Source organism: Bison bison, unplaced genomic scaffold (genome assembly GCF_000754665.1).
Source record: "Bison bison bison isolate TAMUID 2011002044 unplaced genomic scaffold, Bison_UMD1.0 scf7180017864143, whole genome shotgun sequence".
NCBI lineage: Eukaryota > Metazoa > Chordata > Mammalia > Artiodactyla > Bovidae > Bison > Bison bison.
In genome coordinates, this window is record NW_011494715.1 from 6,989,777 (window position 1) to 7,008,632 (window position 18,856).

General features: G+C 48.4%; 1 protein-coding gene across 1 annotated transcript in view; it reads right to left on the reverse strand.

The window, feature by feature from the left end:
• Nucleotides 1–18,856, reverse strand: part of ZFP64 (ZFP64 zinc finger protein) — a 133,682-nt gene extending 114,826 nt beyond the window's left edge. Inside the window, exons 1-3 of the mRNA XM_010840319.1 lie at nucleotides 18,738–18,856; nucleotides 15,542–15,781; nucleotides 1,462–1,623 (exon numbers count right to left, since the gene is read on the reverse strand). Coding sequence (XP_010838621.1) covers nucleotides 1,462–1,623; nucleotides 15,542–15,781; nucleotides 18,738–18,783 — 448 coding nt within the window. The 5' untranslated portion in view covers nucleotides 18,784–18,856. The remainder of the gene's footprint in view (nucleotides 1–1,461; nucleotides 1,624–15,541; nucleotides 15,782–18,737) is intronic.

Genomic DNA, 18,856 nt, shown 5'->3' on the forward strand with positions numbered 1-18,856 from the left:
AGATCCAATCAGTCCATTCTGAAGGAGATCAGCCCTGGGATTTCTTTGGAAGGAATGATGCTAAAGCTGAAACTCCAGTACTTTGGCCACCTCATGCGAAGAGTTGACTCATTGGAAAAGACTCTGATGCTGGGAGGGATTGGGGGCAGAAGGAGAAGGGGACGACAGAGGATGAGATGGCTGGATAGCATCACCGACTTGATGGATGTGAGTTTGAGTGAACTCCGGGAGTTGGTGATGGACAGGGAGGCCTGGTGTGCTGCAATTCATGGGGTTGCCAAGAGTCAGACACGACTATGGGACTGAACTGAACTGAACTGAAAGATACATGAAAACTAAATGCCATGTGTGATCACAAATTGGATCCTGGACTAAGGGAAAAATATTTTTCTTTTGATACAGAGGACTTTAATGAGACAGTCGGCAAACTCTTGATAAAGTCAGCAGTTTGATAACAGCATTTATCAATGTTAATTTCCTGATTTTGATGACTGTACTGTGGTTATATAAAAGAATTTCCTTGTTTTTAGGAAATGTATATTAAGGTGCTTAGAGGTAAAGGTCATGTCTGCAACTTTGGGGGAAATATACGTACATTTAGAAAAAAACGGGCTTCCCTTGTAACTCAGTTGGTAAAGAATCTGCCTGCAATGCAGGAGACCTCAGTTCAATTCCTGGATTGGGAACATCCCCGGGAGGAGGAAATGGCAACCCACTCCAGTATTCTTGCCTGGAGAATCCCATGGACAGAGGAGCCTGGCGGGCTACAGTCTATGGGGTTGCAAAGAGTTGGACAGGACTGAAGTGACTAATCCACCAACCACCAGAAAAAACAAAGCAAATGTAATATGTTAATATTTGGGAAATCCAGATGAAAGGTAAAGGCTGAAGGGAAAAGAAGGGCCCGGCAGAGGAGGAAACGGTTAGTTAGCTTCACCGACTGCAATGGGCATGAGTTTGAACAAACTCCGGGAGACAGGGAAGGACAGGGAAGCCCAGCACGCTGTAGTCCATGGGGTGGAAAGGAGTCAGACACGACTTAGCGACCGAACCATAACAAAAGGGTGCTCAGAAACTTTTTGTTCTACTTTTGCAACTTTTCCCTAAATCTGAAATTATTTCCAAATAAATTTTTTTGTTTTCCTTTTTTAAAGTAGGTAAGGGACAATTTTTCTGGATATCGTCCTAAGCTGTCGCACCAAGAGAAAGTCACAGTAATCTAAAATTCTCACTGTTCCCATTCAAAGGTCCTCGGCTGTTAAAGTCTTAGAGCCCAAGTGCATGGTGACCAGAGACAGTGAGAGGTGTGTCGTATGTGATGATGGAAATTCTGGGGGGTTGATTTCTAAGCCGGGCAGTTTGCAGCTGGCTTTGCCCAGTTGTTGGGAATGCAGGAGCTCGAGCCCTGGACCTGTTAAACGTCACGTTCTCTACACAAGCAGGACTCAGTGTCGCCTCTACCTGGATAGCAGCAGTTAAGCCTCTTCTGAGCCGGTGGGGCTGTGGGCTTTTTGGCACGCGACTTGGCAGGGAGAGAGATGACAGTGGCTGTCTGGTTTTCGTTGCTTTCCGTGGGCAGATACGTTTGATAGCCATGTTCAAAAACAAATTCTGGAGCTGAAACTAAAAGACAGGATGATTATTAATTTTCATAATACGAATCCCCAGTAGCTACTCCCTTTGCCTACATTCCTTTGTGAGAACGATTAGGCTGGATTGTCTTCCCACTGTTCCTTGCTGCTTAGGAGTGATCATGCGACCCTGTTCTAGCCAATGAGACACTGGAGAACATCTGCTGCGGGGGCTTCTGGAAAAGATTTTCTCCCTGATTTAAAAAAAACGTGGGGGCGGAAAGAGAGGTAGGTGAGGAAAACTCATTCTTGCTGCCCTGGTTCCCCTGCTGTCTGTCTTTGGACATGCCTGATGAGGATGTGATGTCTGGATCTGAGGCAGCCACTTTGTAACCATAAAGGGAGATGCTGGGCCAGAGCCCTGAAACCTATTCAAATCCACACTCATTAAATAAACAAGAAATGCCCTATCGTTTACACCAGGTAGGTTTTCTGTTAACTTCACCCAAATGCATTTAGGTACTGTACTTTCATAAACTTTATCACAAAATCCTTTCAAAAACCAGAAGGGAGCTGACTGAAGGAACTCTGGGCAAACTACAAATACTCTCTAAACACAAACACTCTTCAAGCATTCCTAAGACCAACCAACCCATAAATCAACCTATATTCTCACGGAAGTTTTGAGGAAAAAAGAATAAAAAGAAGACCAAACATCATTATCATCTTTGTCTTTAACATCTGTCATTATAACAGGTAAAACAGGCAGTCCCAAATGTCTTTTCTTAAAATTGTTTTTACTGCTTTGTTAATGAAGTTAACAGTTTGCAGTTTGGGAATATGTATTTTCTTTTTTCCTTTATTATATGTAATCGTCACATGGAGATCTGGCTTCAGACAGGAGTAAATACGGCCTCTGGGGCTTGTTCAGGTGAACCTGTCAGGCTGAGAGGCCCTCCTGATGATTCTGAGAGCCAATGTCATATTCTGCTTCCCAAACTTCAGTCACGGAGGCACCACCTGTGACATTTCTCCATTGTATTTACAAAGTACACTTCTTTAAATCAACACGGGCCTGACATCACTCCCTATTTTGGCTTTGCCTGCAGCAGGAATACCCACTCCAAAGGTCTGAGGTGCCAGTTATATTTTCTCTTAAAACAAACATTCTCTCTCTTTGAAGCTAAGATGTTATAGACCGTAAGATGTCACATTATTTTATATACAATAAATTTTTAAAAGCTGTCAATTCAACACATGATAACACACTGCTTTCATATTCCTTAGGTATTTTACATATATTGATATTCCTTAGAGATTTTACATGTATCGAATGAGTTCTCTGAGGCTTCACTGAACATTTGACAGGAAACCCACGTTCCTGGCACGCAGCTCTTGGGCACCTTGAGCAATGACAGCCTCATCCCAGTGTGTGGCAAAGAACACCCAGGTGGATCGGCATTTGCTGTTTGAGCAAACTCATGGTTTCCCGTCTTCTCAGCTGAAATATGTAGTGGGGAGTTAAGTGGCTTTTGTTTAAAGCTGGCAAAAGAGTCTGACAAACTGAAGTTCCATCTTCTTGCCAAGTCTCTTTGATGACCTGATCAACCACACCTGCCTCTTGGTGAGATGTTTCATCTACTCTGGGATTTAGCTGTTGGTTTTCAAAGTGTGGTCCCCAGCCAGCAGCAATGGACTTACCTAGGAATTTGCTGCAGAGGCAAGTTCTCAGGCCCCACCCCAGCTTACTGAATCAGAAACTCTAGGGTGGGCCCAGCAATCTGGCCTAACAAGCTGCCCACGTGATTCTGATAAACACAGGTTTGAGAACTAAGGGTGCAGACCATGCTTTTCCATGCAGCTCAGCAGTAACCTTAACTCAACTTTGTCTAATCGAGGGACTCCATCTCTCTCAGTTGTAGCTTTGCGAAACCCAATGGTTGTTCCTCCAGCAACAAAATTTGCTTCATCAATATCAAATGGACCCCCTACTACTATTTCTAGGTATTTCTGGGTACAGTTACTTTTCATCTTCAACCTGAACCATCCTGCAGTATCTCAGGAGACATTTCAAACAGCAATTAAAGCCAACACACAGAGCTCCCCAAAAAATGCACACATCTCTGCCGAAGTGAGTAGAACAGTGATCACTGATAATAATCCAGGTTATTCACAAACGTGCAAAGACAATTCCTTGGTGACTGCCTCCGGGCCGGCAGCCGTCTCGCTGATTCCAAGGCGCAGCCCCGTTTCAGGTGTTACAATGTGTCTCTGAACTGATGTGAGTCCAGGCTCAGCCACTTCCCACGGGTGGGACTTCAGGCCAGTCCAGGAGCTCCTTTGAGCCTGTTTCCCAGCCTGTTGGTGGGGATAATCACGTGCCCACTTCACAAGGATATCACGAAGCTTCATGAGGGCATCAATAGTGCAGGATATGGGCACAGTTGAGTCTTAATAACACTAATCCCTATAGCTGAACAGAACTGGGCACCAAACTCTTAGCGGGAATGATCAAGGCTTAGGGGAGCAATCACCTCCACTTGCCTGGGACCGAGGGGCTTCCCTGGTCATAGGACCTGAGATAAAACTAGGATGGCTGGTCATGCCACCGTGATACCCCAGCTTGTGGGAAAGAAGACTGGGAGGCACAGGGGCTGGGGGGTTGTGACAGTGGCCAGGCACTCTCTACAGTCCGGCTGCGGAGTCTGTGACCCCCCGGGAGGCGAGTCCTGGGTTTGGAATGATCCTGAGCTTGGGATACCCACCGTCCCTGGAGATGGCCGGGCCTGTCTGCTAACCGCCCCCGCCCCGCCCCCACAAGCCTTAGCATCTCTTTTGTGGTGAGTCACAGCAAAGGGGAACCCTGAGAGTATTCTGGGGGGCAGCTCCTTTTCAGAAATCTGGTTTGCAAATATTTCCTCCCACCCAGGAAGCTGTCTTTACATTCCGCTGGCTGTTTGCTTAGGCCACAGAAACGGATGCAGTCCTGCTGGTCTGTTTTTGCCTTTGCTGCTCGTGCTTTCGGTGTCTTTAGGGGAGGCATCCAACTGGAGGGGTCGTTTGTAGGGGGCGGTCCCTTGTCTGTCTTCAGATTTGGCGTAAGCAGTGGAATCTGAGTGTCCAGCAGACGTGAAGGCAGCGGGGACAACCCCAAGCACCCAGATCTGCTGAGCTGGGGATGCGCTTCTAGCAGAGATATGACTTCCCCCAGGGAAGAATGTTCTCAACCCTTCTTTCCACTGGGGTGATCTGTAGCATGAGCGGCCGCTTTCTGGGGGTGTGGGTGGTCAGGTGCCCAGTTCTGTTCAGCTATAGGGATAACTTTCTTCAAGAGTTCAAGGCCTCGTCTCCCTTGTGGGCACGGCTCTTACAATCAAGTCCAGTGTTTCTGGATCAGCCCCCATGCCTCCCCCTCCACCCCCAGCAGCTCACAGCCTCACACCTGCTTTCGGTTTTGACTCTGGGGCTCTCCCTGGCTTGCCAGTGTGCCCAGCTGCACGTCTGAGACACACAGCTTGTTACACGCAGTCTCGGTTTGTAGCAGGAGCACCTCGGGTGTTCAATTATTCACCCATGATGTTGCTTAAAAAGTAAGACTGTCACATGAATTTCATAAGGAACCAAAACCGCCTTGAGCTTGGGACCCACTGGATGTCCTAGACCCGCGAAGCTCACAGGGGCCAACTGCAACTCTTCCCACGAAACTGCTCTTCGAACATCTGAAGTCATCCACGTCTCCCAAGTCCCTTTGCTTCTCCTTTCTCATCTTCAACTTAAAAACTCCAGTTTTAATTCTTTTCTCTTTTTTAAAATTAAAAGTGTATTATATTGTCAAAACAAAAGAAAACACCGACTAGAAAATCCCGGGAGCACAAAACACGGGGAGAAAACCTGACCAACGCTGTCCCCCCGTGGCATGACATGCTTGCTGAATTCTGCACTTTTCCTCCAAAGCACTCATCTCTGCTGTAACTAGTTATGTGGCAAAGTATCCGATGCCCTTCCTCTCCGCCATTCGGTTGGATGAGCCCAGTGAGGACGTGCATTTCCCTCCATCACTGTTTCCTAGCCCCTCGAGTGGAACCCGGCACGCACAGGGGCTCAAGGAACACCTGTTTAGCGATGGATCAGATGGCCAACCTGTTCTTTTTACACAGATTTTAAAAATACAGAACTGAGATCATGGCTTAAATCATTTTGTATGCTTTTCTTTTTTATTAAATGATTAAACAACTTTGCTATGTGAAAGCATTCTGCCATGTTATCAATTCATCCAAAAACAATTTCTTCTGGCTACATAACATGCCACACTTGGGCTGTCCCAGCTAAATTAACCCTTTCTTCTTTTTTGGACATTGAGTTGGTTTCTAGGGGTTTACCTTTATAAATAACACCTATCCAAAAATTTTAACTTATCTCTTTAGTTTCTCTGGATACCTTCCTGCAAGCTGAAGAACCGGGTCAAAATGCAATGGTCATTTTATGGCTTGGTGACTCATAACTATAAGATCCTTTAGGAAAATCTAAATCAATACATATTCTCCCCTTCACCTTGGCTATCACACACACTATCTGTCAGGACAATATGAGACCGTTTTAGTTTAATCTGCATTTCTTTCATAATTGGTAAAAAATCCCTTTTCACTATATTTTATTCATTCACATACCTTCTTTATGAACTGCCTGTTCGGGATATTAGCTCTTTTTTTTTTTCTATTAAATTTTTACTTTTTTCTCATTGACTTGTAAATGATCTTTACAAATTAAGGCTATTCTTTCACTGTCACATATTTAAATCTATTGTTTGTTTTTCCCCATATTGCCCATGCTTACAGCTAACATTTAGGGGCCTTGATTTGAGTGCAAACTCAGCATTCACCTCCTGGGAGAATTCTGTAAGGAAAGTCTCATGCTCTTCTAAAGGGTTTTCCCCTCATGGGAGCCACACCTGATCCTCAGGTCGGCCCAACAGTCCCGGTTCCAAGGGCTGAGCCCAACGCCAGCTTCTGATTCCTGACCCGCCCCTCTCTCTGCAGCAGCTGGCTGGTCTGGGGGCAGACAGGGGCACAGAAGCTGGACCGATCAGACCCGCTTGCCCTGCGGTTAGGAACTGGGACAAAGACACTGCAGCTTGCTGTGGACATCTATTTTGAAAAAAGAAGCACCCATGTGCCAGACACTGCCACCGATAGAGTTCCATTCTTTCCTGCCTTTCTCCCGGCAGGAGTGTGGATGGCCAGAAGGGCTTTGGGGCTGGATTCCACTGCTAAGCCCCTTCTCCGTGACTCCTTGCTGGCCTGGCTACACCAAGACAGTGGAACTGGGCCTGTTACCCATCCTAGCCAATGGCATCTGGGATTCCTGGGGAAGCGTTTCCTCTCTGTTAAAGAGAAGGTCCCTTTCCCCATCCCTGAGCAGGGCTGAGTGAAGACTTGAGGAGAAAAGCAGCCACCTTGTGGCCATGAGAAGCATTACTGCCAGGGAGAGCAAGAAGACGCAGAAACCCCGGGTCTGCCCTGCCAGCTCTTATCCTGAGATAAGCAGTGTCTCACAGTCCAGCCCTCTTGTAGCTTAGTGTTATTACGAGCAACCGAAAGCATCTGAACTAACCCGAGCCCACACTGGCTGGCCCAGACTCCCAGGACCCTGCTCAGAACTACCCAGATGGGATTGTTAAGGGAGGGGGCTGGGGATCTCCGTCTTACTGAAGCTCCAGGGGGCTCTTTTGAGAAAGGCTGTGATGAGGACTTTACCAAGGGTGCTGAGGGGCTTCTGCAGCCCTGGAGCTCGGCTCCCAGCCCCAGGTCTGGCTTCGAGCCCCTTTCTGGCTCTGTCACCGCCATCAAGCTATTTAACGCCTTCATGCTTTAACGCCTTCATGCTTTAGTTCATTACGGGTAAAACAGGGATAATAATGATTAGTAGCTAATATATGTTGCAAAAATTTAATTTTTTAAAATTAAACGTTAAACTCATTAACTGAAGTTGTGAAAACCTACTTCACATACTGAGAAAACTGCTTGGCACAATAATAAGCAGCACTAAGAATTAGCTGGGAGAAGGCAATGGCACTCCGCTCCAGTACTCTTGCCTGGAAAATCCCATGGGCGGAGGAGCCTGGTAGGCTGCAGTCCATGGTGTCGCAAAGAGTCGGACACGACTGAGCGACTTGACTTTCACTTTTCACTTTCATGCATTGAAGGAAATGGCAACCCATTCCAGTGTTCTTGCCTGGAGAATCCCAGGGAAGGGGGAGCCTGGTTGGCTGCCGTCTACGGGGTCGCACAGAGTTGGACACGACTGAAGCGACTTAGCAGCAGTAGCAGCAGCAAGAATTAGCTGGGCTTCCCAGGTGGCAGAGCAGTAAAGAATCTGCCTGCCCGTGCAGGAGACGTGGGTTCCATCCCTGGTGTGGGGAAGATGCTCTGGAGGAGGAAATGGCCACCCACTCCGGCATTTTTGCCTGGGAAATCTCATGGACAGAGGAGCCTGGTGGGCTGCAGTCCCTGGGGTCACAAAGAGTCAGACACGACTGAGCGACTAACATACACACCCAAGAGTCAGCTATGACTATTATTATTGCCAGATTCCCCTGGCAACTCACTACCTAGTTTGTTTTACTGAATTGCTCACACACTCAACAACCTTCAGTGGCTCCCTAGCTCCTTCAGAATAAAGGCCAGATCAAAGCAGGAGCCGCTAGTCCGTAGGCGCTATATCATCTCCAGCCACTGTGATCAGATCTCCCCTTCAGCAGCAGGGACCAGCTTCTCCACCTCCAGACCAGCAGGAGGAAACGCCCCCCTCCCGCTGTCTTCCTCCCAAAGGCAGGTGAGATTCTCAAGGTCTATCATGCGTGTGATCTCACTCATCATTTTCCCCGTGGCTTTCCCCGCCGAGACCAACCTACTCCATGAACTCTCTGCACTGGTCACACACGGCTGGGCTTCTCTGTCTTACAACAAGTTCTCCTCCGCTCCCGGACGAGCTTGGAATCCTCCAAGGGAAGCACCTCCATTATCTCGGTCCAGCATCTGGCACCCCCAGTCCCAGAGCCGCCCTCACTGCACCCTCACGATGGAGCCGGCGCCACGCCATGAACGTCACGGGCTTGAACGAGTTCAATCCGAACCGCGCCCCCTACTGCATTTACTTGGTAACTTTTACTGAGCGCCTAGGATGTACCAGGCCTGGGGCTGGGCGGCCGAAAAGCAAGACTGATTAGTGCCTGCTCCAGGGAGGTTATGGAGCTTTCCCCATAGCTCAGTGCTCAGTCGGTAAAGAGCCTGCCTGCAGTGCAGGAGACCTGAGTTCGATCCCTGGGTCGGGAAGATCCCCTGGAGAAGGAAATGGCAACCCACTCCAGTATTCTTGCCTGGGAAATCCCACGGACAGAGGAGCCTGGTGGGCTACAGTCCATGGGGCTAGAAGAGTCGGACACAACTTAGTGACTAAACCAGGGAGATTATAGTCTGGTAAATTAGAAGTTAAACCACTACCTTGCTTACTACTAATTAGTTGTTTTGCAAATACAGAATAAGGGTCATTTAAAATTAAGAAAACAAAACAACCCACTACTTTGAGGCCCACAGGCAAATTGAGCCTTCAGATAATTTTGTTTTTTAGGCTTTCAAAATCAGTTAGGTGGGCTGGGTCTTTCCCAGGTCAATGACCTCTGGCCAAAGACCACCAGGGACACACCTGTAGTTGAATAAGTTGATTACTCCTTACAGTAAGGGAACCCTCGCCCCACGGGGGCTGTGGAGGGTCTCAGTAAGAGGGTGCCCGGAAGCACGTAGAGTTTTAGATGTTTGGGGCTCATGTTAGATGATTCTGCGAGGAGGCTTCAAGGAAGCCTGCGCTGGAGGCTGTCAGGAAGTGGGGACAAGCCTATGACTTGGTATCTTAGCGACTAGTGCTGAGATGCAGAGAAGGCTAGAGCAGCAGATAAAATCGATAAAGCAGGAGACGAGCGGGGCAGGAGGGGATGCCCGGGGTTCCGAGGCTCAGGCATGACGACACAGGAGTTCTCTTTCCAGCCTGTCCCAGCACAGTCAGAGCTGCCCTGTCCCACGTGGACGTTCTGTGACTGTTCAGCAGGGGAACAGCACGCGCGCCCCGGGGAGCTAACCCAGCGCCCAGGGACTCCGACGCCCCCCGGCTCTCCTCTGCTGGTCCTCCACGGCCCGCCCGCTCCCCCTCACAGCCCACCTGCTGCCGTACTTACTGCCCCTGCCTGAGCCCAGGAGCATCTGAATTCACTTCTCTGGCTAAAGACTGCTTGTTACCAAATAAACTGATGGCAACTGTGGTAAGGGCTAGTTGAGGAAGTGGTGAAGAACCTAACCTTCGGGGTGGGGAAGGGAGGGAGAAATCATGGCTAGCTTCTAGGTGGAGGTGACTTTTAACCTGGGTCCTAAAAATGGAGGAATGAACCAGAAGAGGTGGGAAAAGTCAGTGATAGTTCAACTAATACTGTCTGGAGGCTTGCCATGAGTCAGGGCCTGCGGAAAATTTTCCATGAACTGTTTCACTTAATTTCTACAGCCCCTGATTCAGTAAGTAACGGGAACTAACCCTGATGGCTTGAATGTCTGCATGTAGGAGCCCCTGGCAGTGACCCTCTGAGGTGAGTTCTATCTCTACTCTCCCGTTTTACAGCTGGGTAAATGGAGACCCTGAGACTCTAAGTCACCTGCCTGAGGTTACCTGGATGGGAAGTGATGTAGCTCAGATCTGAACCCAGGCAGTCTGACTCAGGAACCTAGACTCTCTCCACTACCAAGTTCCATGGCCTTTCTATGTATTTCTGTCCCACTTTAAAAAGGAGACAACGCAAACTCTTACAACTTGCAGCACTCACACAGCTCCTAAGGCCCTCTGCAGCCAAGACTTTAACACGGGAAGCTGACCCCAAGCCCCATGGCTTCAAGCGGGGAACTTAGAAAATGCACGTAGGAGGCTAGATTTTTCCACCAGCGTCAAGATCTAATGTTACTTCTTTTATAGAAAAGTTCTCAAATCAAATGCCAAATGATAGGCAGCTTTCAAAGCTAGCGGGCAGAGAATTAACTTTACTTTTTATCCAACATGGCAACCCACTCCAGTATTCTTGCCTGAAAAATCCCATGGACAGAGGAGCCTGGTGGGCTATAGTGCATGGGGTCACAAAGACTGAAGTGACTGAGCAGGAGGAAGGGTCTGTTTTAATCAAGGACTGAAGACGGACCAATAACCCTGGACAAGGTCTGGGTGCGGGTATTGAGAGGAACCTGCCGGGGTGGGGGTCAGGTGGTGAGCATCTTTCCAACTGGGTCGAGGCCTGCAATCCCCTGGGGAGCCTGTTAACAATGCAGATGCCTGAGCCTCAGCCAGGCGGATTCGGAGGTGCAGCCCAGGCACTAGGCGGCTTTAACAAGATCCCAAGGGACCCTGGTCCAAACTGCCGCTGCTACAACACCGAAGCCCAAACTTTGGGGAAGCTGGACCCCGCAAACCAAAATAAACAGTGTAAAAGAAAGGGCGGGGGGAAGCAAGATGCTGCTTGTTTCGGGGCAGAGCTGCAGGCGCATGCAGGGACAGCAGCTGGGTCAGGCAGAGACTCAGCACCCTGCTCATCTCACTTGGGCATGCATCTTGATGTTAAGAAAGTGAAAGTCGCTCAGTCATTTATGTTACTAAAGTGAAAATCGCTCAGTCGTGTATGACTCTTTGCAACCCCATGGTTCCACAGTCCGTGGAATTCTCCAGGCCAGAATACTGGAGTGGGTAGCGTTTCCCTTCTCCAGGAGATCTTTCAAACCCAGGGATCAAACCCAGGTCTCCAGCATTGCGGGCAGATTCTTTACCAGCTGAGCCACCAGGGAAGCATTAACACCCTTCATGTTAATAAAGGCGGTCCTCTACTGAGTCCAATGACTGTCCTAGATCCTTTATTTGGATTATTGCAGAGTCTCACAATAATCCAATCATATTAGGCACCTAATTCTAAAACCTAATAGTATTTGTTTGTTGTTTACTAAGTCACGTCCAGCTCTTTGCGTAGCCCGCCAGGCTCCTCTGTCCATGGGATTTCCCAGGCAAGAATACTGGAGTGGGTGGCCATTTCCTTCTTCAGGGGATCTTCCCAACCCAGGGATCGAACCTGCGTCTTCTGCAGTGGCAGGCGGGTTCTGGACCCGAGGCACCTGGGAAGCGCACCTACTGGTATTAGGTACCCTTTTTAATAATCCCTTTCTACAGACAAGGAACCTGAGTGAGTGACCTGCCCACAGCCCAGGGTTGCCGACTGGGATAAGGCCCAGCAGCCCGTCTCTGGTGCGCGGCACCCCCGTCAGCTCTGCGCGGTGGGGAGCGCTTGCGCAGCGGGCGCCGAGGCATACCGGGTGGTCAGCAAAGCTGAGGCGCGGCTACAGCGAACAAGGGCGGGGCCGTGGAGAGGCCGGGTGGCGGGCGAAGGTCTCCCAGCCGGTTACGTGGTGCGCGGTCAGCTTCACCAATGGACGTGAGGCGCGGGCCCTGTGCGTTCACTCCACACACAACCACTGCCGGGAGTATGATGCTGCGGGTCAAATGCAGCCCCTGACCTCGTGGCGCTTACGCTTCAGCAGTGGGACAGGCCTTAAATTTGTTCTGCAAACAATCATTTAATTACGGGGACCTGATCTGAGAGAACAATGCCCATGTGTGTGGTCTCAGAGGGGGGCTCTTTGGGGCGATGCAGTTAAGCCCAGCTCTGACACACGCACCAGCATTAAGTCAGCTCCAGGCAGAGGGGGCAACACATACAAATGCCCCGGGGCTCAAGGAAGAGTGGCCCACTCGGAAAACAGAAAGGATGTCATCACAGCTACTGTGAGTCAGAGGGGGCGGCGTGTCCTGAGGTGCGGCCAGGTCCTGTGTGCAGATGGTCCTGAACCTTAGGTTTTGAGGGTGGGCTGGTGTCAGCCAGGTAAAGGCTAGAAAGGCAGAGGGGACGGCAGCAGGGAAGGCTCAGAGCCCTGCGAGACGCAATGGCCACAAACGAAGGGTCTTGGGGCCTCCCCGGCCTGGGGCCTCGGGTCCCAGGCTTCACACCGGGTGTGGGGTGACTGGGAGCTTGTTTCTGAGAACAGAGAACCTGACACTCAATCTTCAGGGAGAAGACCACAAGGGCAAGGGCCCAGGGACCTGAGTCCCAGGACTGTCCTGAACCTGTGCTGGGACCCTGACCATCTCTCATCTCCACCTGCAGCTTCACTCTGTCCAGCTGTAAAATGAGAAGGTGGTACCAGGCCCATCTCTAAGGTGGGTTTCTGTTTGAACATTTTCCTGGTGATTTCCTCTAAGATGAGATGAAGAGAAACTCGGGAGAAAGTGGGAAGACCTCAGGGTAACCTGATGAAAGTTTCCGAGGCGATCAATTATATTCAACGCTTAACATTTCAGCAGGAACATCATTTTGGATGCAGTAAGGAAACGACCACAGACTTCGCCTGCTGCCAAAAAACTCAGACACAGCATCAACATGCAAATGATAAGGCAAAAGCTGGTACCCTCACTTCAGAGGTTCTCCACACCTTAGCTCCAATTAACTGTTTGCAAAACATTGAAAACAAGTCAGAAGTTGCAGATGGGCTCGATCAAGCTCACAGATGTATTTTGTTTGACCAACAAAGTTTTTTTTCTCCCCTCATCGCCTGACATGTGGGATCGTAGTTCCCTGACTGCAGATCAAACCTGTACTCCCTGCAGTGAAAGGACCTTCTTAACCACTGAACTGACAGGAACGTTTCCTAACAAAGTTTTAAAATTTAGGAAATTTTACATTTTTTCAGTTGCTCAGAAAAACCCAAATATCTAACTGACTGAATCCAAAGAGCAACTTTCTCTATTTCACCAGCGTCCCCACCATCCCCTAATGCCTTCTGCAGAGCTGACATCTTTCATTAACATTACTTGCCTCATTCCTGTTCTAGAAGCTTTCCTTGAATATAATACATATGCATATATATGCCGGTTTATATTTACCTTGAGACTCTATGTGGGTACAAAGATCTAGCTTCCTTTTCAGACTAAGTCACGTTCCACTGTCTGAATTTATTCATCTACTTGTTAGATTATTATTCATTATCCATCGTGGCATTTATTTATCTAATCTCCTCCTGACATATACGTTACAAAGGTTCCATTTTCTTTACAGTATATCAGTAAACACCCTGGTACATTTTTACTTGTCAAGTTTTAGAGGATAAATACCCACAAGTGCACATACTGGGTAAATCTGTACATTTTAAAATTTGAAATATTTTAAATGTAAGAATTAAAGTTTGAAAGATATCACAAAATTGCCCAGCTTATATGAATGGATATCTCCAGAAAGGAAAGGAAAGCAGTATTTGATCTGCATTTCTTTATTACTGAGGGATGATGAGTCAATGGCACATCCTTGTATATTTACTGGCTCTTGAATAGCAACTGCTGCTCTTTGCTGACTTTTCCATTAGTCTTTTTATTGATTTTTAGGAGGTTTTTTTTTTTTTTTTAATATATGAAGGATATTAGGCCTTAGTCATATGTACTGCATTTTCTTTTCCCAGTTGTCTTTAAGCTTTTTTTATACATTGTTTTTACTGTGGAAAAATGGTAACTTTATTTGCAACCACATAACAGTTCTTTTGGAGAAGGCAATGGCACCCCACTCCAGTACTCTTGCCTGGAAAATCCCATGGACGGAGGAGCCTAAGAGTCGGACACGACTGAGTGACTTCACTCTCACTTTTCACTTTCCTGCATTGGAGAAGGAAATGGCAACCCACTCCAGTGTTCTTGCCTGGAGAATCCCAGGGATGGGGGAGCCTCATGGGCTGACGTCTATGGGGTCGCACAGAGTCGGACACGACTGAAGTAACTTAGCAGCAGCAGCAGCAGCAACAATTCTTTTTCTTTTGGGGGAGCAATCCTATAACCTGCCTTCTTTGGAAGGCACAGTATTAATATATTTTTTGATTTAAAAATTTGAATGCCTTTAAAAGCCAACAAATACATCCTCTATTTTCCCATAGGATGCAACAGTGTGTCTACCAACCATCTGATAAATGGGTGCTTACTGGAGTCATCTGTCTCGTCCCGTAAGGCAGATTATAAAGGGATAAGTTTAGGGGGGAGTGTTTGGGTCTTTCTGCATGTGTGGCCTTTCCTGGTGGCTCAGACGGTAAAGCATCTGTCTACAACGTGGGAGACCTAGGTTCAATCCCTGGGTTGGGAAGATCCCCTGGAGAAGGCGATGGCACCCCACTCCAGTACTCTTGCCTGGAAAATCCCATGGACAGAGGAGCCTGGTGGGCTACAGTCCATGGGGTCACAAAGAGCTGGACATGACTGACCGACTTCACTTTCACTTTCTTTCTTTTGCACACGTATAGTTTTTACTCTACAACTTCGACGGTTTCATTGTGCACGTTTAACTTTTGGATCCATCTGCGGTTTCTTTTGGACGTGACCAAGAACTAGGATGAACTTTTCTGGTTTTCCAGTTGGTGGCACAGGGAAGGGGAGTCATCAGTACTTGTTTATAAATTTTAAAAATTTCTTAAACATTTTTTTGTCCTTTACACAAATAATGCAAATTCAGGAACCACACATATTTCCACCCCCCCTAAATAACCACTTTTTCCTTTTTTACCATTTACTGCAAGTATTTTTTTCTTGTATATAGCTTTTTTTTTGGTTTTGTTTTAAAAACCTGGTTTTTGTCTGTTAGTTTTGTTTAGCACATGCCAACAATTTATAACTGCTACCACTTAATGTTTTAACCTAGCAGTTCCCAAACCTGGCCAGGCAGCTAGCTTCCCCATGGAGCTTGTTAAAAATAATGAATCAGCAATCCTAGGGGGTGGGCCCTGGGTGTCTATATTTTTAACAGGATCTGAAGAGGCGTCTGGGACATAGCCAGACCAACTCTGAGTGACTGCCCCACCGCCCAACCATACCTGTGATCGTCTGGGTTTCCGAGGTGATGGTTCGAGTGGTGGTCTGAGTCTGGGTGGCAGGCACCGTTTCCTCCGATACAAACTGCACCGTGCTGGGCGCCGCCCCAGACGTGCCGGTCAGCTGGCAGCCACTCTGCTTGTGAGCTACAAAGGCGTCCAAATTGTTAAACTGCTGCTTGCAGATGCCACAGATGTGGATGTCGGGAGTCAGCTCCACCAAAACTGTTGTGCCACCTGGAACTCCAGGGGACAGAGGGGGAGTCACAGGTTAATTTCAGACAGCTTGAAATGGAAACACAAACCAGACCCACGGTGAGAGAAATGGGCATGGTGGCAGGCGTGGCTAGCTGCTGGCCCAGTATCTATTCCACTCCCCTCTTCTTGCACACAGAACCCCAGTGCCACCCCAGCAGCAACATACCACCCAAGTAATGCTCCTGATCACTCCCTGTGGGGGCACTAGTGGTATCTCATGCAGGAAGGTTCTTCCCTGCACCTCAAGAAGGCTACCTTGCGCTTCAGAGGACCATCTCCTGTCTCAAGGAAAACGTAATTGTACTTCTCAGTCATTATGGGAGCCAGTGCTCCAACTATTCCAACCCTCTCCCCCATCATGAGAACCACTAGCCTGAATAATTTGGCTCATGACATACTTGGGAATCCCTCCAGCACAGTGCTGGAGGAGCTTCAGGGAAAAGCACGATCAAGAGGGAGCCGACATGGTTGGCACTGTTCACCTCTCCCTTCAGCCTTGAATGCAGGTGTGATGCCAGGTGCTTCTGCAGCCATGTTGTAACATGAGGTAAATAGTAAGATCTCTACAAAAGTTTACTTCACTGATCCCCTAAATCAACCCTAGAATCAATCAATTCCAGACTTCTAATTAGGCCAGTATAGTTCAGTTTTGTTACTTGTAAGCAAAATTAATTCCTGACAGGCATTATTTCACTATAGTAATAATATCAAGAATTAATATTGTATTTAACACTTGCAAAGCGCTTACCACAGTCCTGGCACTATATTAGAAACTGCTATATAAATGTTTGTTAAATAAAGAAATACAACGACTAAGTCTCTAACTAATAAGACAAACTGAATTTTTATTTTAAAAGTTTTCTTTGCCTTATTACAAGGAAATTCATGTTTATAACAGAAAATCTGGAAGAGAAGGAGGAGGGAAATTACAGTCTTTCCACCTATGGCTACCATGAACATTACAAAATATTTTCTTCCATTCATCGAATTAAAGATTGTTTATATCATAGTGTATTGTAAATTAACCTTTTTCCCAATACTGCTGTACAAGCATTATGCTCTATCACTAAAGTCTCTTTATATATATATACAATTATTTAATGACAACACATTATTCCATATTTTCTAAGCCTCATAATTTCTCACTAACTGTAAGGTTTGTATATTATTCCCAATTTTCCCTGAGTCTAAATAGTATGAAAACCACCTTTGTGCATATATAGTTGGCATCTTTGCTTCATAATTTAAAACAATTATAAAATATTTGCATTATGTCCAATGTCCCATTACAACCAAGACAAGACATCTCTGTGCAGAAATACAATTTGGTTGACTTCTAAGAAAAGATACTCTGCACTGAGCAAGGTAGGTTTGTAAGCCATCTTGCAAACACTGAAATCAATGGATGGAAGGACGTGACATTTCTCATCTCTTTAACACTGTCTTCCTGTAGCTACTGAGGTGCCCAAGCTAAGAGGAAGACAAAGAATCCAAGAGACTAGTGACTGCATCATTGAGATTCCTTAATGGTGGGACTCAGGAGGAGATGGGGTGAAGTTTCTGCTTCATAAGATGGTTACGAGAATTAAATGAGATGGTGCTTGTAAAAGGCCAGCACAGGGATCCCCAGCATGTCACCTGATGGGGTTATTACTGAGGTGTTCTATTTGAATTTGAAAATATCCCCTCTGAATATCTGTAATGAACTGAGACCCAATAGAATACACTGGGTCTATTTTTTTTTTTTGGTATCATCAACACAAAGAATTCCTTTATCTTTGCCAGGCTCTTCTGTCCATGGGATTCTCCAGGCAAGAACACTGGAGTGGGTTGCCGTGCCCTTCTCCACGGTGTCTTCCCAAGCCAGGGATCGAACCTGTGACTCTTCCGTCTCCGGCATTGGGAGGCGGGTTCTTTACCACTGGCGCCGCCTGAGAAGCCTCTTTATCCCTACAAAGTTCTCCAAACCTGTCTGGGCATCAGAATAAGGGCTAGGGTGGGTTATTTAAACACGGATAAACACGGACACATCTGACCCCCACTTCAGAGAGTCCTAATGGAGGTGGGGTGAACGGGGACTGAGGTTTAGGGAAATCTGCGCTTTTCACAAGTTATGCAAGGAACACACAGACATGTTTAGGAGCCAGTGTCTTCCGAGTCGGTAACAGTAACATCTAACAAGTGCCAGGGGTTCTCAAACTTCCTGTGCCTCCGAATCGCCCAGGGCAAGCCCATCCTCCTCCCTTCTACCCTGGCCCCACCACCTGGTAGGTGGGGCCCACAGAGCTTTTTTCCCCTCCTTTTTTGAAAAATAAGCGCTGGAGCTCCCAGGTGGCTGGTTCGCGCTCAGCCCCACACTTAGGGAAACAACGAGCCCGGCGAAACCACGGGCTTGAAAAAGGCTGTCATCATAATGAAAATGGACCCCAAACTCAAAACTCAAAGAAAACGCCCACGGCCCCATTCCCCATTCAGATCTCCACCTTCAACGTGGACAAGGCTTTTCAGGAAGCCGGCAAGCCCAGCCAGCCAGACCTCGTGCAGTCCTCCGAACCCAGACTTCAAGGATTCGGGGCCACCGAGACAGAAGTTTTCCCATCAGCGTGGCCGCGGTTACCCCAAATCCACCTCCAGGGCTGCGCCGGGGCGGGGAATGCCGCGAGAGGGTGGGCGATGGTCGGAGCCGCCAGCCCTCCCCCACCGCCCGCTGCACGGGGGGGCTCTTTGGAGGCTGGCGAGCGCCCCCGCCTCGCGCCGGGTCGGGTGCGCCCGACCCCCGGCCCACCCCGGCGCCTCCTGCCCCGGCGCGCCCGCCGACGGTCCCCGAGACGCCGGCTCGGGGCCGTCACCCCGATTTCGGGGCCCCGGGCCTGCCCGCTGCGTCGCAGGCGTGCTTGGGCCCGGGCCCCGGAGCGCGCACTGCGCCCGGAAAAGCACTTACTTTGCACCGAGCCCGGGAAGCTCTCGCCCTCGTTGCTCGCGTTCATGGCCGCAGACTGGGGCCGAGGGGGGTCCCCGGCCGGCCGGGGTGCAAGGGCGCGGGGCGCGCGGGTCTACATG